This window comes from Bos javanicus, chromosome 20 (assembly GCF_032452875.1).
Source record: "Bos javanicus breed banteng chromosome 20, ARS-OSU_banteng_1.0, whole genome shotgun sequence".
NCBI lineage: Eukaryota > Metazoa > Chordata > Mammalia > Artiodactyla > Bovidae > Bos > Bos javanicus.
In genome coordinates, this window is record NC_083887.1 from 33428662 (window position 1) to 33448029 (window position 19368).

The 19368-nt window shown below is 42.8% G+C and overlaps 1 protein-coding gene across 1 annotated transcript in view; it reads right to left on the reverse strand.

The window, feature by feature from the left end:
• Positions 1-9593: 9593 nt before the first annotated feature.
• C7 (complement C7) overlaps positions 9594-19368 on the reverse strand; it is a 58787-nt gene continuing 49012 nt past the window's right edge. Inside the window, exons 16-18 of the mRNA XM_061393641.1 lie at positions 16174-16264; positions 12788-12972; positions 9594-10784 (exon numbers count right to left, since the gene is read on the reverse strand). Of these exons, the coding sequence (XP_061249625.1) occupies positions 10603-10784; positions 12788-12972; positions 16174-16264 (458 nt within the window). The 3' untranslated portion in view covers positions 9594-10602. The remainder of the gene's footprint in view (positions 10785-12787; positions 12973-16173; positions 16265-19368) is intronic.

A 19368-nucleotide genomic window follows, 5' to 3' on the forward strand; every position in this document is an offset into this window, starting at 1 on the left:
AGGGCTACTAACGGCCCAATTTAGGAATAAAGGTATGGGTCACTCCATTAGGTAAAGAACCACAACTAGCTGAGGTGCTTGCTCAAGGCAAAGGGAATACAGATTTGGTAGTTCAAGAAGAGAACTAAAATACCAGCTACAACCACATGACCAGCTGTATAGTAGAGACGAAAGCTATACTTGTCATGAATATTTCCTCTTTGCTTTGTCATGAATTTCTGCATGTATATTAAGCAAATATAATTTTTTTCTTTTCTCCCTTATTTCCCTATCATGCAACATATTTTACATTATGTATGTAAGTATTGTTCATTTTGCATCATAGTACTTAAGTACAGGATATCAAGGAGAAAAGTAAACATCTCTCAAGTTCTCTATCTCCCCTTCTGGGGAAAGGATGAGTATGTTTTCAATTGTATGTAAGATAATTAGGTGGAATTATGACCTTATTATTATCTTCATTTGGAGATTAAGTATAGCTTAGAGATGTGCATGGATGCCAAGTTAATAAGGGATGGACTTGTGATGGTTAATTTTCTGTGTCAACTTGACTGGGCCACAAGATGCAAAATATCTAGTTAAACATTTTTTTCTGGGTGTGTCTGTGAGGGCTTCTCCAGAAGAGATTTCCATTTGAAAGTGGATAGAATGAAGCAGATTGGCCTCCTCAATATAGATGAGGATCACCCAACCCATCAATGGTCCAAATAGAAAGAGAAATGTTGAATTTTCTCTCTCTACTTGAATGCTTGAGCTGACATTGGTGTCCTCCTGGCTTTGGAATGAGAATTACACCACTGGCACTCCTGGGTCTCAGGCCTTCAGAGTCAAACTGAAATTTACACCAGAGGCTTTGGGGTCTATAGCATGCAATGGCAGATCATTGGACTTCTTAGCTTTCATAATCACATGAGCCAATTCCTAATAATAAAACTTATTTTATACATGTTTATTTGGAGAACCCTAACAAATAAAGTCTACTTATATGCACAGAGTTTATACATACTACTTCAATAACCAAAGGGAAACTGGAGTAGCTATGTTAATACCAAACAAAGTAGACTTCAAAACAAAGAATATATCAGATACAAAGAGACGTTTGATGGCAACAAATGGGTCAGTTTATCAAGAGGACAGAATAATCCTAAAAGTTTATGCACCTAATAATGGGGATTCAAAATACATGAAGCAAAACTGATGGAATTGAAAGAAGAAATAGATAAATCTGCAAAACACTCTCAATATCTGATAGAACAAGCAGGCTGAAGATCAATAAGGATACAGAAGACTTGAACAACACTACCAACTTGACCTTATTGACATTGTGGAACACTCGACTGAATCACAGTAGAAGGCAACTTCCTTTCAAGTGCAAATGAAGCATTCACCAAACTAGATCATATTTTGAACCAAAATATGACAAATAAGACAAATCTCCATAAATTTAAAAGGATTGAAATCATTCAAAGTATGTTCTATAACCACAGTGGAATTGAACTAGAAATCAATAACAGAAAGATATTTTGAAATCTCCAAAATATTTAGAAAATTAATGTTATTTAATTAAAAAGTCAATGTTTATTAAAGTTTCATATCCTTAGGATAAAATCACAATAGACATATTTCTAGGTAGATATGCCCACGTGTGCGAATGTACTCAGTTGCTCAATTGTGTTCCATTCTTTGTGATCCTGTTGCAGGAAGGGGGACCCCTTCCAGGGCCCAAAACTGGGCTCTTGTCTAACACTCGGAAGTGAATTGTCCAAGGAGACACATGTGCTGACAAAGCAAGAGAATTTATGGGGAAAGGGCACCCGGGTGGAGAGCAGTAGGGTAAGGAAACCCAGGAGAACTGCTCTGCCACATGGCTTGCAGTCTCAGGTTTCATGGTGATGGGATTAGTTTCCGGGTTGTCCTTAGCCAATCATTCTGACTCAGAGTCCTTCCTGGTGAACAAGTCCTTCCTTGTTCAGCCAAGATGGATGCCAGCAAGGATTCTGGGAGGTGGTAGGACATGTGGTGTCTCCTTTTGACCTTTCCCGAACTCTTCCAGTTGGTGGTGGCATATTAGTTCCTTGTTCCTTACTGGGACCTCCTGTCTTAAAACAACTCATGTAAATGGTTACTATAGTGCCTGGCCAGGGTGGTGGTTTCAGTCAGTGTGCTTCCCCTAACAACTCCCCTCTGAGAGACTTCATACTCCAGATACTTCTTGGGAATTGAGGCGGAGGTCTCTTGCTTCTGTTAACTTCTTCCTGCTGTGCATGGGCATAGACCTGCCTAGCAGAGCAGATGTCTCTCTCTACCTGATCTAAGTCAAGGTATTCTTTGCCTGAAAATAGCATTCACCCTTGTAATAACAGCAATTTAGCTTGAAACTGTTGGCTCCTCTCAGAGATGAAATAGACAGGGGCCAAACAGGAGACCTAACAGGATGGTCGTTACTGGTCCCCAGAAACAGAAGGCAACGTCTGGGGAGAGGGCTGCAGGGTGTGTGACTTTTTTCTGATTGGTTGGTGGTGAGGCAACAAAGTGGTGCTCCAAGACTCTTCTGTTCAGCCTGAAGTTACCATCCTCCACCTCGGTGGGGGCCCCAGTTCTGCAGAAGAACTCAAAGACTTTGTTATGCATATTTCTTGAGTAGGAACCAGGACCCTGTCTCAAGGCTGTACCACCATTTGATTGTTCCTCCTCTGTTTCTGTATCCCCTCCCTTCCCTGAATAGAAATCATTTGAATCTGGTCTTTGGGACTCAGGGAAGGTCAGGAGACTGAATGAATGTTCTTATCCTTTTTTTTGGCATTCTATGCACAATATTTTTTATTGCTGTTTATCTAAAACCTTCAGAAATATCAAATTTTCATTAATCAAAACTTGCCTCTTAAATATTTCAGGTATGCATACACGTATTCAAGATGAAATCAAATGGAACTGTGTATTGGTTTGAAGTCACAGCTTCATTTGGGGTGGGGCAGGGACAGGAGGTCCTGGTAAGGAACATGGAGCTAATAAGCCACCACCAACTGGAAGAGTTTGGGAAAGGTCAAAAGGAGACACCACATGTCTGACCACCTCCCAGAATCCTCGCTGGCATGCATCTTGGCTGAACAAGGTGTGCACCACCAGGAAGGACTCTGAGTCAGAATGATTGGCTAAAGACAACCCAGAAACTAATCCCATCACCATAAGACCCAAGACTGTGGCCATGTGGCACAGCAGTTCTCCTGGGTTTCCTTACCCTACTGCTCTCTGCCTGGGTGACCTTTCCCCATAAAATCTCTTGCTTTGACAGCACACGTCTCCTCAGACAATTCATTTCCGAGTGTTAGATAAGAGCCTAGTTTTGGGCCCTGGAAAGGGTCCCCCTTTCCTGGAACAACCCCATGGACTCAACCAGGCTCCTCTGTCTATGGAATTTTCCAGGAAAGAATACTGGAGTGGGTTCCTATTCCCTATTTCAGGAGATCTTCCCAACCCAGGCATAGAACCTGTCTCGTGCATCTCCTGCATTTGGGAGGCATATTACTTACCACTGTACCACTTGGGAAGCCAGGTATAACCATAGATGCATTCAAACACACACAGCAGATTCATGGAGCATTAGAAAAACATTTATTTCAATCCATTTTAAAAGATCAGTTTGAGGAAGTCATCATATTTACACAGCTGAATCTTTTTAAAAGCGCTATGGAAATTCCTGTGTTTTCATTCCAGTGACCAAATCTTATCTTGAATGTTGGTTTATTTTTTTAATAAGACCAAGTATAACAAAAATTTTAGAACCAGTTGTTGTTGTTTAGTTGCCAAGTCATGTCTGACTCTTTGCAACCCCATAGACTGTAGCCTGCCAGGCTCCTCTGTTCATAGAATTTCCCAGGCAAGAATACAGGAGAGGGTTGCCGTTTCCTTCTCCAGGGGATCTTCCCAACACAGGGATTGAACCCATGTCTTCTGCATTGGCAGGTGGATTCTTTACCACTGAGCCAACAGGGAAGCCCTTGAATCAACAAGAAATGCTATTCTCATGCTATTGCTACCTATTGCGATAACTACTGCCTACCTACAATATATCAAAATAGTGGTTAAGAGTGTAATCTACCAAACAAAAGGGCTTGAATTTGAATTCTGTTTCCTCTAATTGTTATCTGTGTAAGTTGGGTAAATCACTTAGTTTCTCTATGCCTCCATTTCCTCATTTGTAAAATGAGAATAATAATAGTAGTTATTCACAGTGTCATTAAACTGATTAAATGAGCTAATATATATAAAGTGCTCCCAGCAGGTTTAGGTTTTAATATTAATGTTGCTCCTTTCCTGCATTCAGGTTTTTATATTCCACAGCCCAAGACTGAGTTCCAGTGTTGCTTTTCAGAAGAGATGGTATATCCCAGCCTGAGTTCCTTGGGACCTGTATTAGACATTCAAAACACTGGCTTTATAATGTGAGAGAAAAATGTCTCCAAGAATATGCAGAGAGGATGTGTCAGTTTCCATAAATTTGCTCTGCGCTATTTACATTGTTTGCCAAGATTGCCAAAGGGCAAGCTCGTAAGATAAGATTCCTCACCAACCCACTGGAAGAAGCATCAGGTTTGACCAATAAATCATAGCAGTTTATGGTCTCTTCTATGGACTAAATGTGTCTCATCAAAATCCATATGTTGAAGCCTTAATCCCCAAGGTGATGGTATTTGGAGATGGAACCTTTGGGAGTAATTAGGTTTAAATGAGGTCAGAAGTCATAAGGGCAGAACCCCATGGGGGTTTGGTGACTTTATAAGAAGAGGAGGAGACCAGAGCTCCCCGTCCACCATGTGAGGACACAATAAGAAAGCAGTTGTCTGCAAACCAGGAGGAGGGCCCTCACCGGAGGCCCAATCTGCTGGGAACTTGATCTTGGACTGTCCAGCCTCCAGGACTGTTTAAGCCTTCCAGTCTATGGTAGTATGTTACAGCAGCCAGAACTAAGACATCTTGCTCTTTTACCCACTAAAATGGGAAAAAAGGACTGTTCATCACAGATTAGAAGTCCCAGTCTGCATCCCAGGGGACTGTCAGCTGCAGCCACTTCCACTCTCAGAAGCAGGATCAACAGTCTCCTAATAAGCCAGCATCCCAAGATCAACTTTTCCAGAACTTAGGCTTTTTGTCAATAACTTTTTTTTAATATGCATTTATTTGACTGTGTCAGGTCTTTCTTACAGCATGCAGGATCTTCATTTTGTCATGCGGGATCTTTCCTTGCCACACACTGGCTCAGTCATGGTGCAAGGGGCACGTGGCATCTTTAGTTCCTCGACCAGAGATCAAATCCGTGTCCCTCGCATTGCGAGGTGGACTCTTAACCACTGACCACCAGAGAGGTCCTGTCAATATCATTTAGATCTCAGGAATTTCTGCTTCCTCCTTAAATTCTCTGCCTCATTCTGTACCGCCGTTCTCAAGTGCAAACATCCTCACCCTCAGTCAGTCCTCCAACAGGGGACATAATTCAAAATTTCCTAACAATATTCCAAAAAAAGAAGGGAGAGAATTAGGAGGCCCACACTTTCACAGCACAAAAAGACAAAGCGTATCTACTTAAATCCAAGTATTCAGAATGCCTGCCCTGTGGGTATCATAAGAGAACACTCTCACATAGCACATGAACCTCCCCTGCCTGGCAAGACCCAACTCAAACATGGGTTCACAGGACAGTCAAGGCACCAGCACTATATAGAAATGGATGAGTACCACTCTGGGAAGCATAAGAGCCATTTCCAGACTAGGTCTGCTGACTAGCTATGTGACAATGGAAAGTAACTGTAAAATGGCAGTGTTATTGAGCATATACAGCCAGGGTCCTGAGCCACAGGGGGCACAGAACCATATCGTCAAGTTCCTACTCTCACCAGTCCAGAGGAGACTTGGAGATAAGATCTCTCCAAATGTGACTTCCCCTCACATCTAATGAATCTGTGCACCATGTCCTTGGTAAACAGCCAATCATTGCATTTGTAAGAGGCTCGAGATACTCTGGAAAGCTTCTCATCTTCCTACCGAAGTATTTAATCCTATGGGCCACAGTGATCCCCTTGGTGAGCGTGTCCATGTTTACACCACACCTGACTTCAAGACTCATGCCACCTCCCCCTCCCCCCGCCCCATGGTGCTCAGTATCTGTACAGAGAAGTTTCTGGAGTTCAATGGGAGCCCTTTATGAACCACCATCTTGGTTCACACTTGGGTTGCAAGTGGTCTAGTAATACACCAATCCTGGGACCTCCACCTTAATCACTTTCTCCTGAGAATGTCTGGTAAAACTTTCCCTTAATAAGAAAATTCTCTCCACCATTATAGAAAAGTCCTTTGACCTGTCTGTATTCCCAGCCCACTTGGTCAGCAGATTCTTGCATAACACACAGTTATTCAACAGCACATCTGATTTATTTGGTCAGTGCTTCTCTGTTGTGAGCATCATTGATCTGTTGTGTACCTGAGGCCCCTCCCCTGGGATTCAGTACCAGCCCCCTCTTGTAGGGATGCACAGAAATAATAGTGATAACAGAAAAGTACTTAATGTTTGTCCTTTCTCAGGAAATTGTCCTCAGCCTGTAAATCAAAAAGCACTTTATTGTTCTTTCTCCTGCCCACTCTTTCACCTTCAGCCCTCCCTCTCTGAAACAACAGTCTTCTCATCTAGTCTTGTTAACCCTTGGCTAAAAAAGCAAATTTTTTTTTTACGTGATTGATGTTTTGAGAATCAATCTGGAGCTTTGCATGACAGGAATAAATAAAAAGACAAATTGCAAGTGCTTTGGTTGTCACAGCAGGGACTCCTATCATGCCATCAGCTTTCTTGTCCCCAAATGTGTGAACTGCCTGAAAGACCAAGGTAATTGAAAAGCATGCATATACCTCGGGTTTCTCAGATATTAGGAGGAAATTGCCTCCTACTGCAGTTGCTTTCTGGCTCAGTGTTCTGAAAGAGAACAGGTCATTCCGTTTCTAGCTAAAGTATTGAATCCACTTTAGTCCATCAAGGAAGAAAAGTCCTGGTACACTGGTAGGTAGCAGGGTTAATGTTGCGCCTCAGTTCTGCTACTCCTGTGCTAAGGATGCTCCAATCTTTTTTTCTCTCTCTCTCTCTCTCTCTCTCCCCCATCTCTCCCTCCCTCTTTCTCTCCCTCTCCTTTTCATTTCTCTTCTCTCCTCTTGTATCTCCTCCTCCTATCCTATCTAAGACAAAGAAAGAGTCATAGATACACTTGAATGCCCTAAGTATATAGGACCTTCATTTATCTTCAAGTTTATGATGACCACCTTCACTAGCTATTACACCCATCTTACAAATAATCCAGATGCCTGTGGTAGGTCAGTATATGTGCAGGTATGAGGGTGTAAGAAATATTGGTAGTACAGAAAAAAATATAGAGCAAATGATAAACTGTGGGGTTGGTCAAAAAATATTGATAAATATACATACCTTAACCAAAAGCAAAAGTAATTAACAGCCTATGGTGCAGCTGTTTCAGGGAACACTGAGAAAACCAGCTGCTCAGCACCTGCAGCTCTGAACAGGTACTCACCAACAGGTGGTCTTGCAAGTCCCATGTGAAGCTGAGATTAGCCATGACCTGCTCAGCTGAAAGGGGGTGCCCTCAATCAAATGAGCCAGTCACCTGGCTTGTTGTTAGGAAACTCAGAGTTCCAGGGGACATTTGTCAGACATCCCCCTTGCCATTCTACATCCCCACCATACCCCACCTGAATACCAAGAACCTTCCCTCTGTTTCAGGGGGATTACAACCATCCTGGACTGTTGCTGCTGGGAGGGAAGTTCCAAACAGAGCAGTTAGGGTGGGGCTCATTAAATCTCAGGGCATTGATAAACAGCACTTCTGTTGGTCAATTGTTAGGAAATGTGTGGAGTGTCGCAAGAAGACACAGTCCAGTGCAATTAGGAAAACTTCCAAAGCAGCTTCTCTGCCCAGGTGACTCACAGGGTCCACTGAAATTGTGAGTGATGGCTGGTAGGACATGACTGGGCTCCCATGGAGCTCCCTGCAGCTAGTTAATGCCTGAGCCAATTCCCTCCTCTCCCTCTGTCCCCCAGTAGGTCCAGACAACTTTCACTTGAGCATTTTCTGCCTTCTCCTCCAAGGCTAGATCCCAGCCAGGTGCCCCTCGCCTGGTCTGAGGCAGAGGGAGGGGCAGACGAGGGTATTCTCCCATTGCCTCTGTTCTCATTGCGTCAGTTTTCATGACATAAACAGTCCTTCCAGCTTTCCTAAAACCTTCTCCTTAGATGTTCAGGAACTCATTTTAGAAATCTCAAAAGATTTTTAATGTTGTAAGTTACTATCTTTCTGTAGCCCTGCTGCCATGATCCTAATTCTCTCATAGAGAATTGTGAATGTCTCTGTCCAACTAGCGGAGGAGGCAATGGCACCCCACTCCAGTACTCTTGCTTGGAAAATCCCGTGGACGGAGGAGCCTGTTAGGCTGCAATCCATGGGGTCGCTAAGAGTTGGACACAACTGAGCGACTTCACTTTCACTTTTCACTTTCATGCATTGGAGAAGGAAATGGCAACCCACTGCAGTGTTCTTGCCTGGAGAATCTCAGGGACGGGGAGCCTGGTGGGCTGAGAAAAAGCCAAGGATAAGGATGTTCAGAAAAGAAAGAAAAAAAAAAAAGGCATGAAATTTAGTATTTCAAGACAGCATCTCTGTCCAATCTCATTCACTGGTCCCTGTTTAGCCACCAATTATTCACTCATCCAGGATAGAACCTGGAGGATATTATGCTAAATGAAATAAGCCAGACACAAAAATATAAATACAGCATGATCTCACTTATACAAGGTATCTAAAACAGTCAAACTCATGGAAGCAGAGAGTACAATGGTGGTTGCCTAGGGCTAAGGGCAGGGAAAATGGGGAGGTGATGGTCAAAGGATATCAAGTTTCAGTTATACAAGATAAAGGAGTTCTAGAGATCTCCTATACAACACGGTGTGTATAGCTAACAATGCTGTAATGTATATTTAAATTTTTCTAAGAGGAAAGATCTTATGTTAAGTGTTCTTTCTGTTCTTATGATAATAATAATAATTACAATGGGGGTAGGAGGGAACTTTGGGAGGTGATAGATACATTTGTGGTCTTGATGGTGGTGATATTTTCACACATGTATGCATGTGTGCATGCTAGGTCACTTCAGTCATGTCTGACTCTTTGGACTGTAGCCCACCAGGCTCCTCTGTCCATGGGATTCTCCAGGCAAGAATACTGGAGTGGGTTGCCATGCCCTCCTCCCAGGGATCTTCCCTACCCAGGGATCGAACCCACATCTCTTATGTCCCCTGCATTGGCAGGTTGGTTCTTTACCACTAGCACCACCTGGGAAGTTTCTCACAGATGTATACTTATCCCCAGACGCATGTACAGCTCTTTACATGTCAATCATATCTCAACAAAGTAATTTAAAATGCTTTAAATGTAAAAAAAAGCACATTAGCCATCCTTCATGGCAAGATTCTTTAAAATTAAACATAACACAGATTTTTTTTTAATGTCAAAGAATGGTATCTTTAATGAGTTTTAAAATCATTGTGATTTAAACTAAAGTTTTATTAAAATGAATCAGAAAATACAGATATTATTCATATATAAACACACATTTTAAATCCCATTGAAGCCCACTCATTTAACCTCCTACAGCTGCTATTTTGTTTTGATGAAAGATGAATAGGGGATAAATAGAAAGCTAATGCTTCAAACGGATCTACCTGTAGAGTCCCCGGAAAAATCTAGGTGTGTATCCGTATTAAAGAACACTCTTCACCCAAATATGCAATCACTCAATAGCTCAAGCATAAATGATGCTTCCTACCAAAAAAAAAAAAAAAGAGAGAGAGAGAGAGAAGAGGAAGGCAAATTACAGGTCTTGAATTTGGCACATACTAAAGAAAAGCTCCAGAGAGAAGCCTGAATTGTATTTGTTCTCAGACAAGAAGGTAGCCATCACATAACGGATTCCACTTTGATGACGGGTGATTCAACCTCCTGATAAGATTAGGGATCTCCAGGTGTCCTGCCTGGGTCAACAGGGTGAAGGATTACCATTTGGAATGGAATAATTTTATCTGTCTTCCTCCATTCCAGGTCCCCTTGTATTCGGTTTCACTGAGTGAAGCCAGCCTCTCTAATCTTTCTGTTTTCCTAATCAATTTGTAGAATGTATTCTGGCTCATGAGTGGAGTCAATCATACTTAAAACAATCATAGAGCATTGAAATTTCTCTAGTCTAACCCTCTAATTTTCAGATTAAAAAAAAAAGGCAAGGTCCAGAGAAGTACAAAACATCTGCAAAGGTTCACCAATATCCTTCAGACTGACATTTTTTAGAAAGAGAAGAGAAAGAAGATCTGAATTCGGGTTTGGGAGGACAAAGAGCTGTGGGATTATGCAGGGGTTCGAGTTAGGGGAAGGGGACACGGAGGGGAAGGAGAAAGAATGGGCCTGCGTGCTGGGAAGCCGTCTACAGGGCTGGCTGTGCAGAGCTTTAGTTCAGCCACAGCGCCTGCGGGAACGCGAGCCGGACCTTAGGCGCCGGCAACTACGCGGCCTCGGCGGCGCAGGGCCGGATGCCTGTGACGGAGATGCTCAGTCCTCTGCATCTCAGGACGCCGGCCTCGCACTCGGTCATCGTCTGCTCCCTGCCGTTCACCTCTACGCAGACGCTAAATCCTGCTTCCTCGCACTCCGAGGCGGCTCTGCAGACACATTCGCTGCCCTCGGCTGGAAAAAGAAACGAGAGAGGCTTAACGGCACCTGGTGGAGATGAGGGAGGCCAGGCGCATCCCATCCAAAGTTATGCAAGTGGTGACTGGAGAGCTACCGGTGTCCCTGTCACCCATTACCTGCCCCACCCTAAGTGTGGGCTTCCCTGGTGGTTCAGACGGTAAATAATCTGCCTGTAATGCAGGAGACCCGGGTTCAATCCCTGGGTCAGGAAGATCCCCTGGTGCAGGGAATGGCAACCTGCTCCAGTAAAGGGAGGCATTTTGCTCCAGAGTAAGCAAGTTCTGAGGCTGGTGCCAGGCTTCCTGTCGACTGGACGCCCATGGGGCGGTTCTCTCCTTCAGGTGCTGCCCAGGGGCGCCCCAAACATGATGTGATCCCTCAACGCCCAGACCGAAGGCGGAGACCTCAGCAAAGAGCCGGGCGGCAAGCCTCAGAGGGAGACAAAGTAAAGGAGAATTAACTTGCTTTGAGAGAGAGGACGTGAAACCCAAAAGGCCTCATACTGCATAAAGACCAAACAGAAACGAGTGGGAAGGAAAGCTGTGTGGGCGCTGAAGGGGTGATGCTGGAATACACCGGCCAGGCATCCCCTGAAGGAGGGTAACCAGATCAGCCAGCAGACTGTGATGACTGCCAAACCGAAAGTGTCGCAGACACGGATGGCCATAGAGTTTTATGTGTCACTGCCTCTGCTACAAATGGGACAGGGGTGAGGGGAAAGATGCCCAGGGGGTACCAGCCAGGAGCGGGAGGCCCTGAGGAGCTGGTAGAGACCTTACAGATCCAGAAAGCACCATCAGGCTCCCAGATTTATAGATGGGGAAATTGAGGACCGAGGCCTGGCTTGGACAACTCAGCTCTTCCCCCTCAGAGGTGGGGCCCCTGGTGTGGTTGTCAAGATCACTGTTAAGTGCCACCAGGACGCCAGGACAGGAGACCAGCAAGTAGTACCTCCTTTTCCATCACATCCTTCTGATTGCTTCTAGGAGAAAGTGTCAGCCTGGCACTGGTGTGCTTCCAACATGCCCCCTTTGTTGTTGCTAAGTCGCTAGGTCGTGTCTGACTCTTTGTGACCCCATGGACCGTAACCCACCAGGGTCCTCTGTCCATGGGATTCTCCAGGCAAGAATACTGGAGTGAGGTGCCATGCCCTCTTCCGGGGGATCTCCCCAACCCAGGGATCAAACCCTTGTCTCCTGCTTGGCAGGCAGATTCTTTACCACTGAGCCACCTGGGAAGACATTTTTATGGTTACCTAATATTTATGGTAAGGGATATTTCCTATTAAAGATGTGCTATAAAGTTTCCTCTTTTAAAATTTGTTATTTTTATGTGAGGCTGTTTCTTTTTTAATGAATACATAATATGGATAATACAAGAACAGAGCAAAAATCATGAAGGTGGAATGTGATATTTGGGAGGACATTCAGGCCATCAGATCTTCCCTGCTGGCTCAGACAGTAACAAATCCACCTGCAATGCAGTCAACCTGGGTCCAATCTCTGGGTCAGGAAGATCCCCTGGAGAAGGAAATGGCAACCCACTCCAGCATTCTTGCCTGGAGAATTCCATGGACAGAGAAACCTGTCAGGCTACTATCCACTGGGTCTCAAAGAGTCAGACACGACTGAGTGACCCAACAAGTTCAGACCACCAGGGAGGATTCTTCATCCACCACTTCGCCTCCCCAGGGAAGGCAATGGGGGAGGATAGTGGGGATAGCAGGAGACTGGGGTTCAATCTCTGGGTCAGGAAGATGCCCTGGAGAAAGGAATGTCTACCTGCTCCAGTATACAGGACCAGGCAAGGGAGGCATTTCACTCCAGAGTAAGCATGTTCTGAGCCTGATGCCAGGCTTCAAACTCAGACCAGTCTGAGTCTTTGACATACTTAGGGATGTGCTTTCATCTGTTGCTAAAATAGCACACTACATGTTTGAAAACTTCACTCCTACTACTGAAGTATTTTTATAGTCACAAATATGAAATGTCCCTTACCATCACATTTTTCCCATAGTGGACACACACCGCAAGCTTTTTCAGCCAAGGCAGGCAGAGTGCAACTCTCCCTACCAGCCACGGTGTAATTTCTACCCTGGCACTGGAGAACGTGCATCTTGCAAACGGTCAGAGGCAGTATCCTTTTGCTTCTCTCATCTCGAGCACATACACCCAATGAGGACCTGAAACAACATTTTTAAATTACTTCCTTTACAAAATTTTCTTTCCTCAAAGCTGAGAATGAAAAGTGAAAGGTGAAGCTCTGGGCTCAGTGCCTCAGATGTTGTCTCCCACAGCCAAATGAGGGGACAGAAACTCAAATCCCCCACATTTCTAGGGCCCAATCCCCTCCAGTCTTCAAAATGAACATATTTTGCTCTTTATTTGTTCACAAGTTTTATAATCTTAGATATCTGGTGTCGGTCTAGTTTCATTTAGAACAGATCAGATACAGCAAATTAAAAGAGAAGGCAATGGTCTGTTAGCAACAGGTAGATTGATGACAAAGGAGGAGACAGAAAATTACCAGAGATCACCGGAGGAGGGCATGGCAACCCACTCCAGTATTCTTGCCTGGAGAATTCCATAGGCAGAGGAACCTGGTGGGCTGCAGTCCATAGGGTTGCAAAGAGTCAGACACAACTGAAGTGACTTAGCACACACACACGCACTCGGAGGGACCAAAGTCAAATACGACCATGTGATTGAGGGCAGGAGAAGAGGACGACAGAGGATGAGATGGCTGGATGGCATCACCGACTCAATGGACATGGGTCTGGGTGGACTCCAGGAGTTGGTGATGGACAGGTAGGCCTGGCATGCTGTGGTTCATGGGGTCACAAAGAGTCGGACACAACTAAGCGACTGAACTGAACTAAACTGATACCTATGGCTGATTCATGTTGAGGTTTGACAGAAAACAACTAAATTCTGTAAAGCAATTATCCTTCAATTAAAAAATAGATAAATTTTGAAAAAATGGGACCACTAACTGTAGAAGAAAGCAGCTCTTCCCAGCCCAGCAACCCTGAGAGTTCATGTCCACATGATAGCATTATCCACAGCTGATGACTGAATTCTCAAGGAAAGATAAACTCTATCTTTCAATGCTATTTTTAGAGTATCTATGTTTACAAAATAGTTTAGAAATATTTCCATGAAATGTGTTAATTTTTTTCCTTATGCATTGGTGCTAAAAAAGTGCCAGTATTTGAAATGTCACTAATAAAAACAACCACTTATCTGAATACTGATGGGTAAGGATGCCATTACCGTAGTGAAACCTTAGACAACAAAAGGCATTTTTGAATAACAGACAGAATCTATATTTACTTACATATATTTAGCTCTAATGTTTTCTTCGCTAACCAAGAGCTAAATTTGTTTGGACAAAGAAATACAGAAATACATAATGGAAACAAATCCTTGTATCTTTTTTTTAATCTGTTTATTTAAACTTTAAATAGAAGTACTTAGAACAGCTTAAACATGACTCTTTGCAACCCCATGAACTGTGGCTCCATGGAGGAGCCCAGAGGACAGGCTCATCTGTCCATGGAATTTTCCAGGCAAGAATACTTGAGCAGATTGCCATTTCCTACTGCAGGCGATCTTCCCCACCCAGGGACCAAACCCATGTCTCTTGCGTCTCCTGCATTGGCAGGTGGATTCATTACCACTTGGGCCATCTGGGAAGCCCATATCAGACATTAAAACTCTTCCCATGTGTATAAACAACAGGCTGCAGATCAGCTCAATGAAACAAAGAAGTTGAAAGGAAGATGAAGGTGAATCAAAGTAAACAATGATTAACAGAGAATAACAGCACAGTCAGAAGATTCTGGGCTGAACTTTTTTGTGTGTTTGTTTCCTTTTTCTCCTTTATCTTTTCTTTCCTTTTTTTTTTTTTTTTTTTTTTTACAATTTCCATTTATGTTATTCAGCTATATATTCTCCTTCACACAAAAATTTACTTCTTATAGGATACCCCTTAGTCATCACTACACAATGTAGGTATTCAAGGAGTTGGATATGTGTTTTGATGACCATACTAACTGAAAGCCAAGTAACTGGCCAATAAATTTGTGTTTTGATTGTTAACCTTAGAGGTGGTCAGTAAGTCCTAGGGACTGGATGTTTCCTATTTGCCTCTCCAGATTCACCCTCCTCTCTTCTTCACCCTGCCTGGGAAGCTGAAGCATACGGACCACATCAATAGACTTCCTTGTCCTCTAGCTTCAGGAGTGTTTGATCATTGTGGGGTTCTGGCAGAAAAGGAGGGAGGAAAGAGAGTACAGTTGGGGTGTTTATTCCCCTGGCTCACTCCTAGGCATCTCTGAAGCCCCTAGAATGAGAGACTCAACTCCTCCTCAACTAACCCTCTGTCAACAAGGTTTTCATAAATGCTCCTCTCTCACAACTTCTGACTTAGGCATGGAAAAAAATGTAAACCAGTTCAGTTCAGCTTCTACCAATTCAGGAATACTGCTCTGTCGTGTGCAGTTTTCTTTACTCGACCCACATTTCTGTAAATAGTCCCACCAATAAAGCTCCTCTGGTCCTAATTTAATCATGCCATCTGTACCCAACACTGAAGTAATTACTTCAGCTATATTTCTACAAAGGAGTGATTTCAACTGGGATGGTGTTCTTGGAATGCAAATCTAGAAACATATTTCAAGAATTAGAAAAACAGCTGCTTTTTTCTCTGTCGGTATTGCTTTAAGAGTTTATGTCTCTGGGGCTTCCCTGGTAGCTCAGTGGTAAAGAATCAGCCTGCCAATGCAAGAGAGACTGGTTCAATCTCCAATCCAGGAAGATCCCACATGCTATGCATAACTAAGCCCATGCGCCACAACTACTGAGCTTGTGCTCTAGAGCCTGGGAGCCGACACTACTGAGCCTGCGTGCCCTAAAGGTCGTGCTCTGCGACAAGAGAAGCCATGGCAAAGAGAAATGCGTACACCACGACAGAGAGTAGCCTCTGCTTGCAGCAACGAAGACCCAGCACAGCCCAAAATAAACAAACGATTAAAAAAAAAAGTTTATGTCTCAAGGGAATTTCAGCCCTAATCTCCTCAAACTCTAAATCCTCAGGTTTTGTTATTTTGTCCCATTTTATACAGAAAACAAGCAGCCTTAAGTAATCCTTCAGCCTTTCTCACCAGCCAGACTAGAACACTGCCCAACACCACCAATGGTCAGCCCTGGTGATCCAGGCAAAAACAGGCAGCAGATGGACTGGATTGAAATGTGAAGGACCTTGATCCTTGGTCAGTAACACCTTTGATCCAACAGAGACTAGCATCTAAGAAATCATTCAATCTATTTTGAATAAAATAAAACAGAGAATAAAACAAAACAGAGAATAAAACAGAGCTTACCCACATTCATAGGGCATTTTACAAACACATCTTGAATTCTGCAGTTTCTCCCAGGGCTGACATTTAAGCACTTTCGGTGTCAAAGGTGCTTCTAAAAGAAAAGAATAATGGAGATGTGACCATTAGGAGAAGAGCTTCTTTGTAGTAAACAAGGATTATTTCAATTGTTGAACCAGGCAATAAATTCTTATAATCAATAAATTAATAAAGCTATAAAGCATTTTATAGGAGGTACAGCGTCACAGACCCAACAAATAACGTCTTTGGTCATAATAGCCACCATTTCTTGAGCATGGACTCTTGATCCTGCCCTTTTTATATGATATTTAATTCTTCTTAATAAATAGCCATTTAAGAGATGAGGAAACTAAGAGTCAGAAAAGTCAAGAAATTCATGCTAGTTAACAAATTGTCCAAGCCAGGATTTAAGTCTATGTTTGTCTGAATTGAAGCCGCGTGGTGTAGGCTCCCTTTCTTCAAAAAGGTGGAGTTTAAAATATCATATTAAGAGAGTAGCACTGAAACATAAACATTACACATGTAAAAGAGATAGCTAGTGGGAATTGGACGATTGATGCAGGGAGCTCAACCCGGTGCGCTGCGACAACCCAGAGGTATGGGATGGTGTGGGGAATGGGAGGGAGGTTCAAGAGGAGGGGACACATACATACTTATGGCTGATTCACATTTTTGTATGGCAGAAACCAACACATTGTAAAGCAATTACCCTCCAATTAAAAATTTTTAAAAAGAAGGTGGGGTTTAAAAACCATGTGTTATTTGGGTACATTTTGCTCACTACACCTATCACGAGACAGAAAGCATACCATAAGCTGACCTATAGAAGGAGAACTCTTAGTATCTCAAGGACAACTATAATAATCTCTTACATGTAAATGTCCAAGTGGTCTCCCCTCAACAGTGAGTAAATGTCTGGAGGTATTTACATAGATAAAATCCTTTCCTTCATGTTTTCTACAAACTGATAGAAAGCCAATTATCATTCCAGTTTTGTCAGGGAAACACCTTGGTCCGACTTGCAAAGAGCTTAATTTGCCATGGCCACAGCTGGACCTGACTACAAAGTGAACAGTGTTCATTTTGCCATTTCCACTTGCCTTGCCATTTCCACTTCCTGGCAGCTTCATTACAATGGAATTCCGTGGCATATACTTTTTCATCATCAAACCAGTTACCTGTTGCTGCTGCTGCTAAGACGCTTCAGTCGTGTCTGACTCTGTGCAACACCATAGACGGCAGCCCACCAGGCTCCACCGTCCCTGGGATTCTCCTGGCAAGAACACTGGAGTGGGTTGCCATTTCCTTCTCCAATGCGTGAAAGTGAAAAGTGAAAGTGAAGTCGCTCAGTGAGTGTCCGACTCTTCGTGACCCCATGGACTGCAGCCTACCAGGCTCCTCCGTCCATGGGATATTCCAGGCAAGAGTACTGGAGTGGGGTGCCATTGCCTTCTCTGAGTTACCTGTTAGATATACCTATAAAGGTCATTTGTCTGAAGGTCATGTTTTTATGGATGCACAAACTGTAGAATGCTTCCTTCCTTTTGGAAAACTTAAGAGCTTTAGACATGACAGGAAAATCTCATGAACAAGGAAGGCATAAACTTGTAAAAATGGTGGCAAGGTGAAGTGTGTCTGTCGTGTCCAGCATTGTCTGTAGCAAGTATTTATTCTTCAAGCATTTTTCTTTAAGATGGTGTTATCTTAAATGCGATGTAGTATCCTGAATTGGATCCTAGACCATGAACACGACATCCGTGGAAAAACGTGATGAATGAAGAGTCTGTAGTTTAGTTGACAGTGTTGTACTAATTAATATTAATGCCTTGGTTTTGACCAACTAAATTATGTCGAGGTATGTGAGGTGTTAATAGTATGGGAAGATGGGTAAAGGGTATATGGAAACTATACTTGGCAACTTTTCTGAAATCTTAAATGATTCCAAAATAAAATACTTTAATGGGATTATTTAGATCAATGCTTCTCAACCAGGGACAGTTTTGCTCCACAGGGGACATTAGGCAATGCCAAAGGACATTTTCAGTTGTCACTCCTGTGAGATAGCAGGGGCCAAGGATTCTGCCAAGCATGTTACAATACATAGGACAGGCTCGCACAACAAAGAATTATCAGGTTCCAAAATTCCAATAGTGTCGGGGTTGAGAAAGTCTGATCTAAATGTACCCAAGCTGAAGTTCAATGATTAAGCTGTATAAATGAATTCTGCATTATTATTAGCAGTTTTTTGCTAATAATTCTTAAGGATAGAATTTTAGATTTTACATATTTTCTAAAAGTTCTCGTAATTGCTCTGTGAAAAATCGCTTGTGGAATTACCTAGACAAGAGACTTGCATGTAGAAAGAACATGGCTTTGTCATCTTCATAGCTTAATTAACCAAGTAAACCCACTCTTAGAGCCCACCTACAGAATGTACCTTCACTATTTTAAAATCAAATATCTTCACATCAAGGCTAAATACCACTGGGGGTGGAGATAAATGAGAGACAAGTGTTTAATGGGTAGAGTTTCAGTTTGGGAAGATGGAATGTTGGATGACAGTGAGGGTTGAACAATAATGGGAATGTATTTAATGCTATTGAATTGCACATATTTAAATGGTTAAAATGATAAATGTTGTGTGTATTTTACTACAATTAAAAAACAAAAAGACTACTTAAACAGCAGATATTGTAAAACTCTGGAGGCTAACAAACCTGGCCTTTTTTTGTTTGTTATAGGCTTATTTTAAGGGTAGTTATTATTGTTATCCATGTCTTTCAAAAAATACACAGGTTTGGAAAACATCCTTAATTAGAGCCTTAATAGAATTTGCTGAGGGGGAGAAAATTCATACCAAATTGTGCTATTAAGTGACTGAAAAAGACATTTCAGAAAAAAAAAAAGTATATAATTTCATTTAGAGGAAAAGAGAAACCTCATCAACTGTACATTGTTCTCTTTAATTTTAGCAATATTGGTACAGGTCCCTTACTTTAATCCAAATAAACTCACAGTGATGCTTTGGTGCGTGTGGAAAACAAAGCTATCATCTCTGCTGTGGTCCTCTGACAGCCACAGAGCACGTGGGATGGGCACGGAGGCCATTCCATTGAACAAGCTGCCCTCTCATTGTCCTCTATGGTCTATTTAATACCACAGCCCAGGTCTCCCATC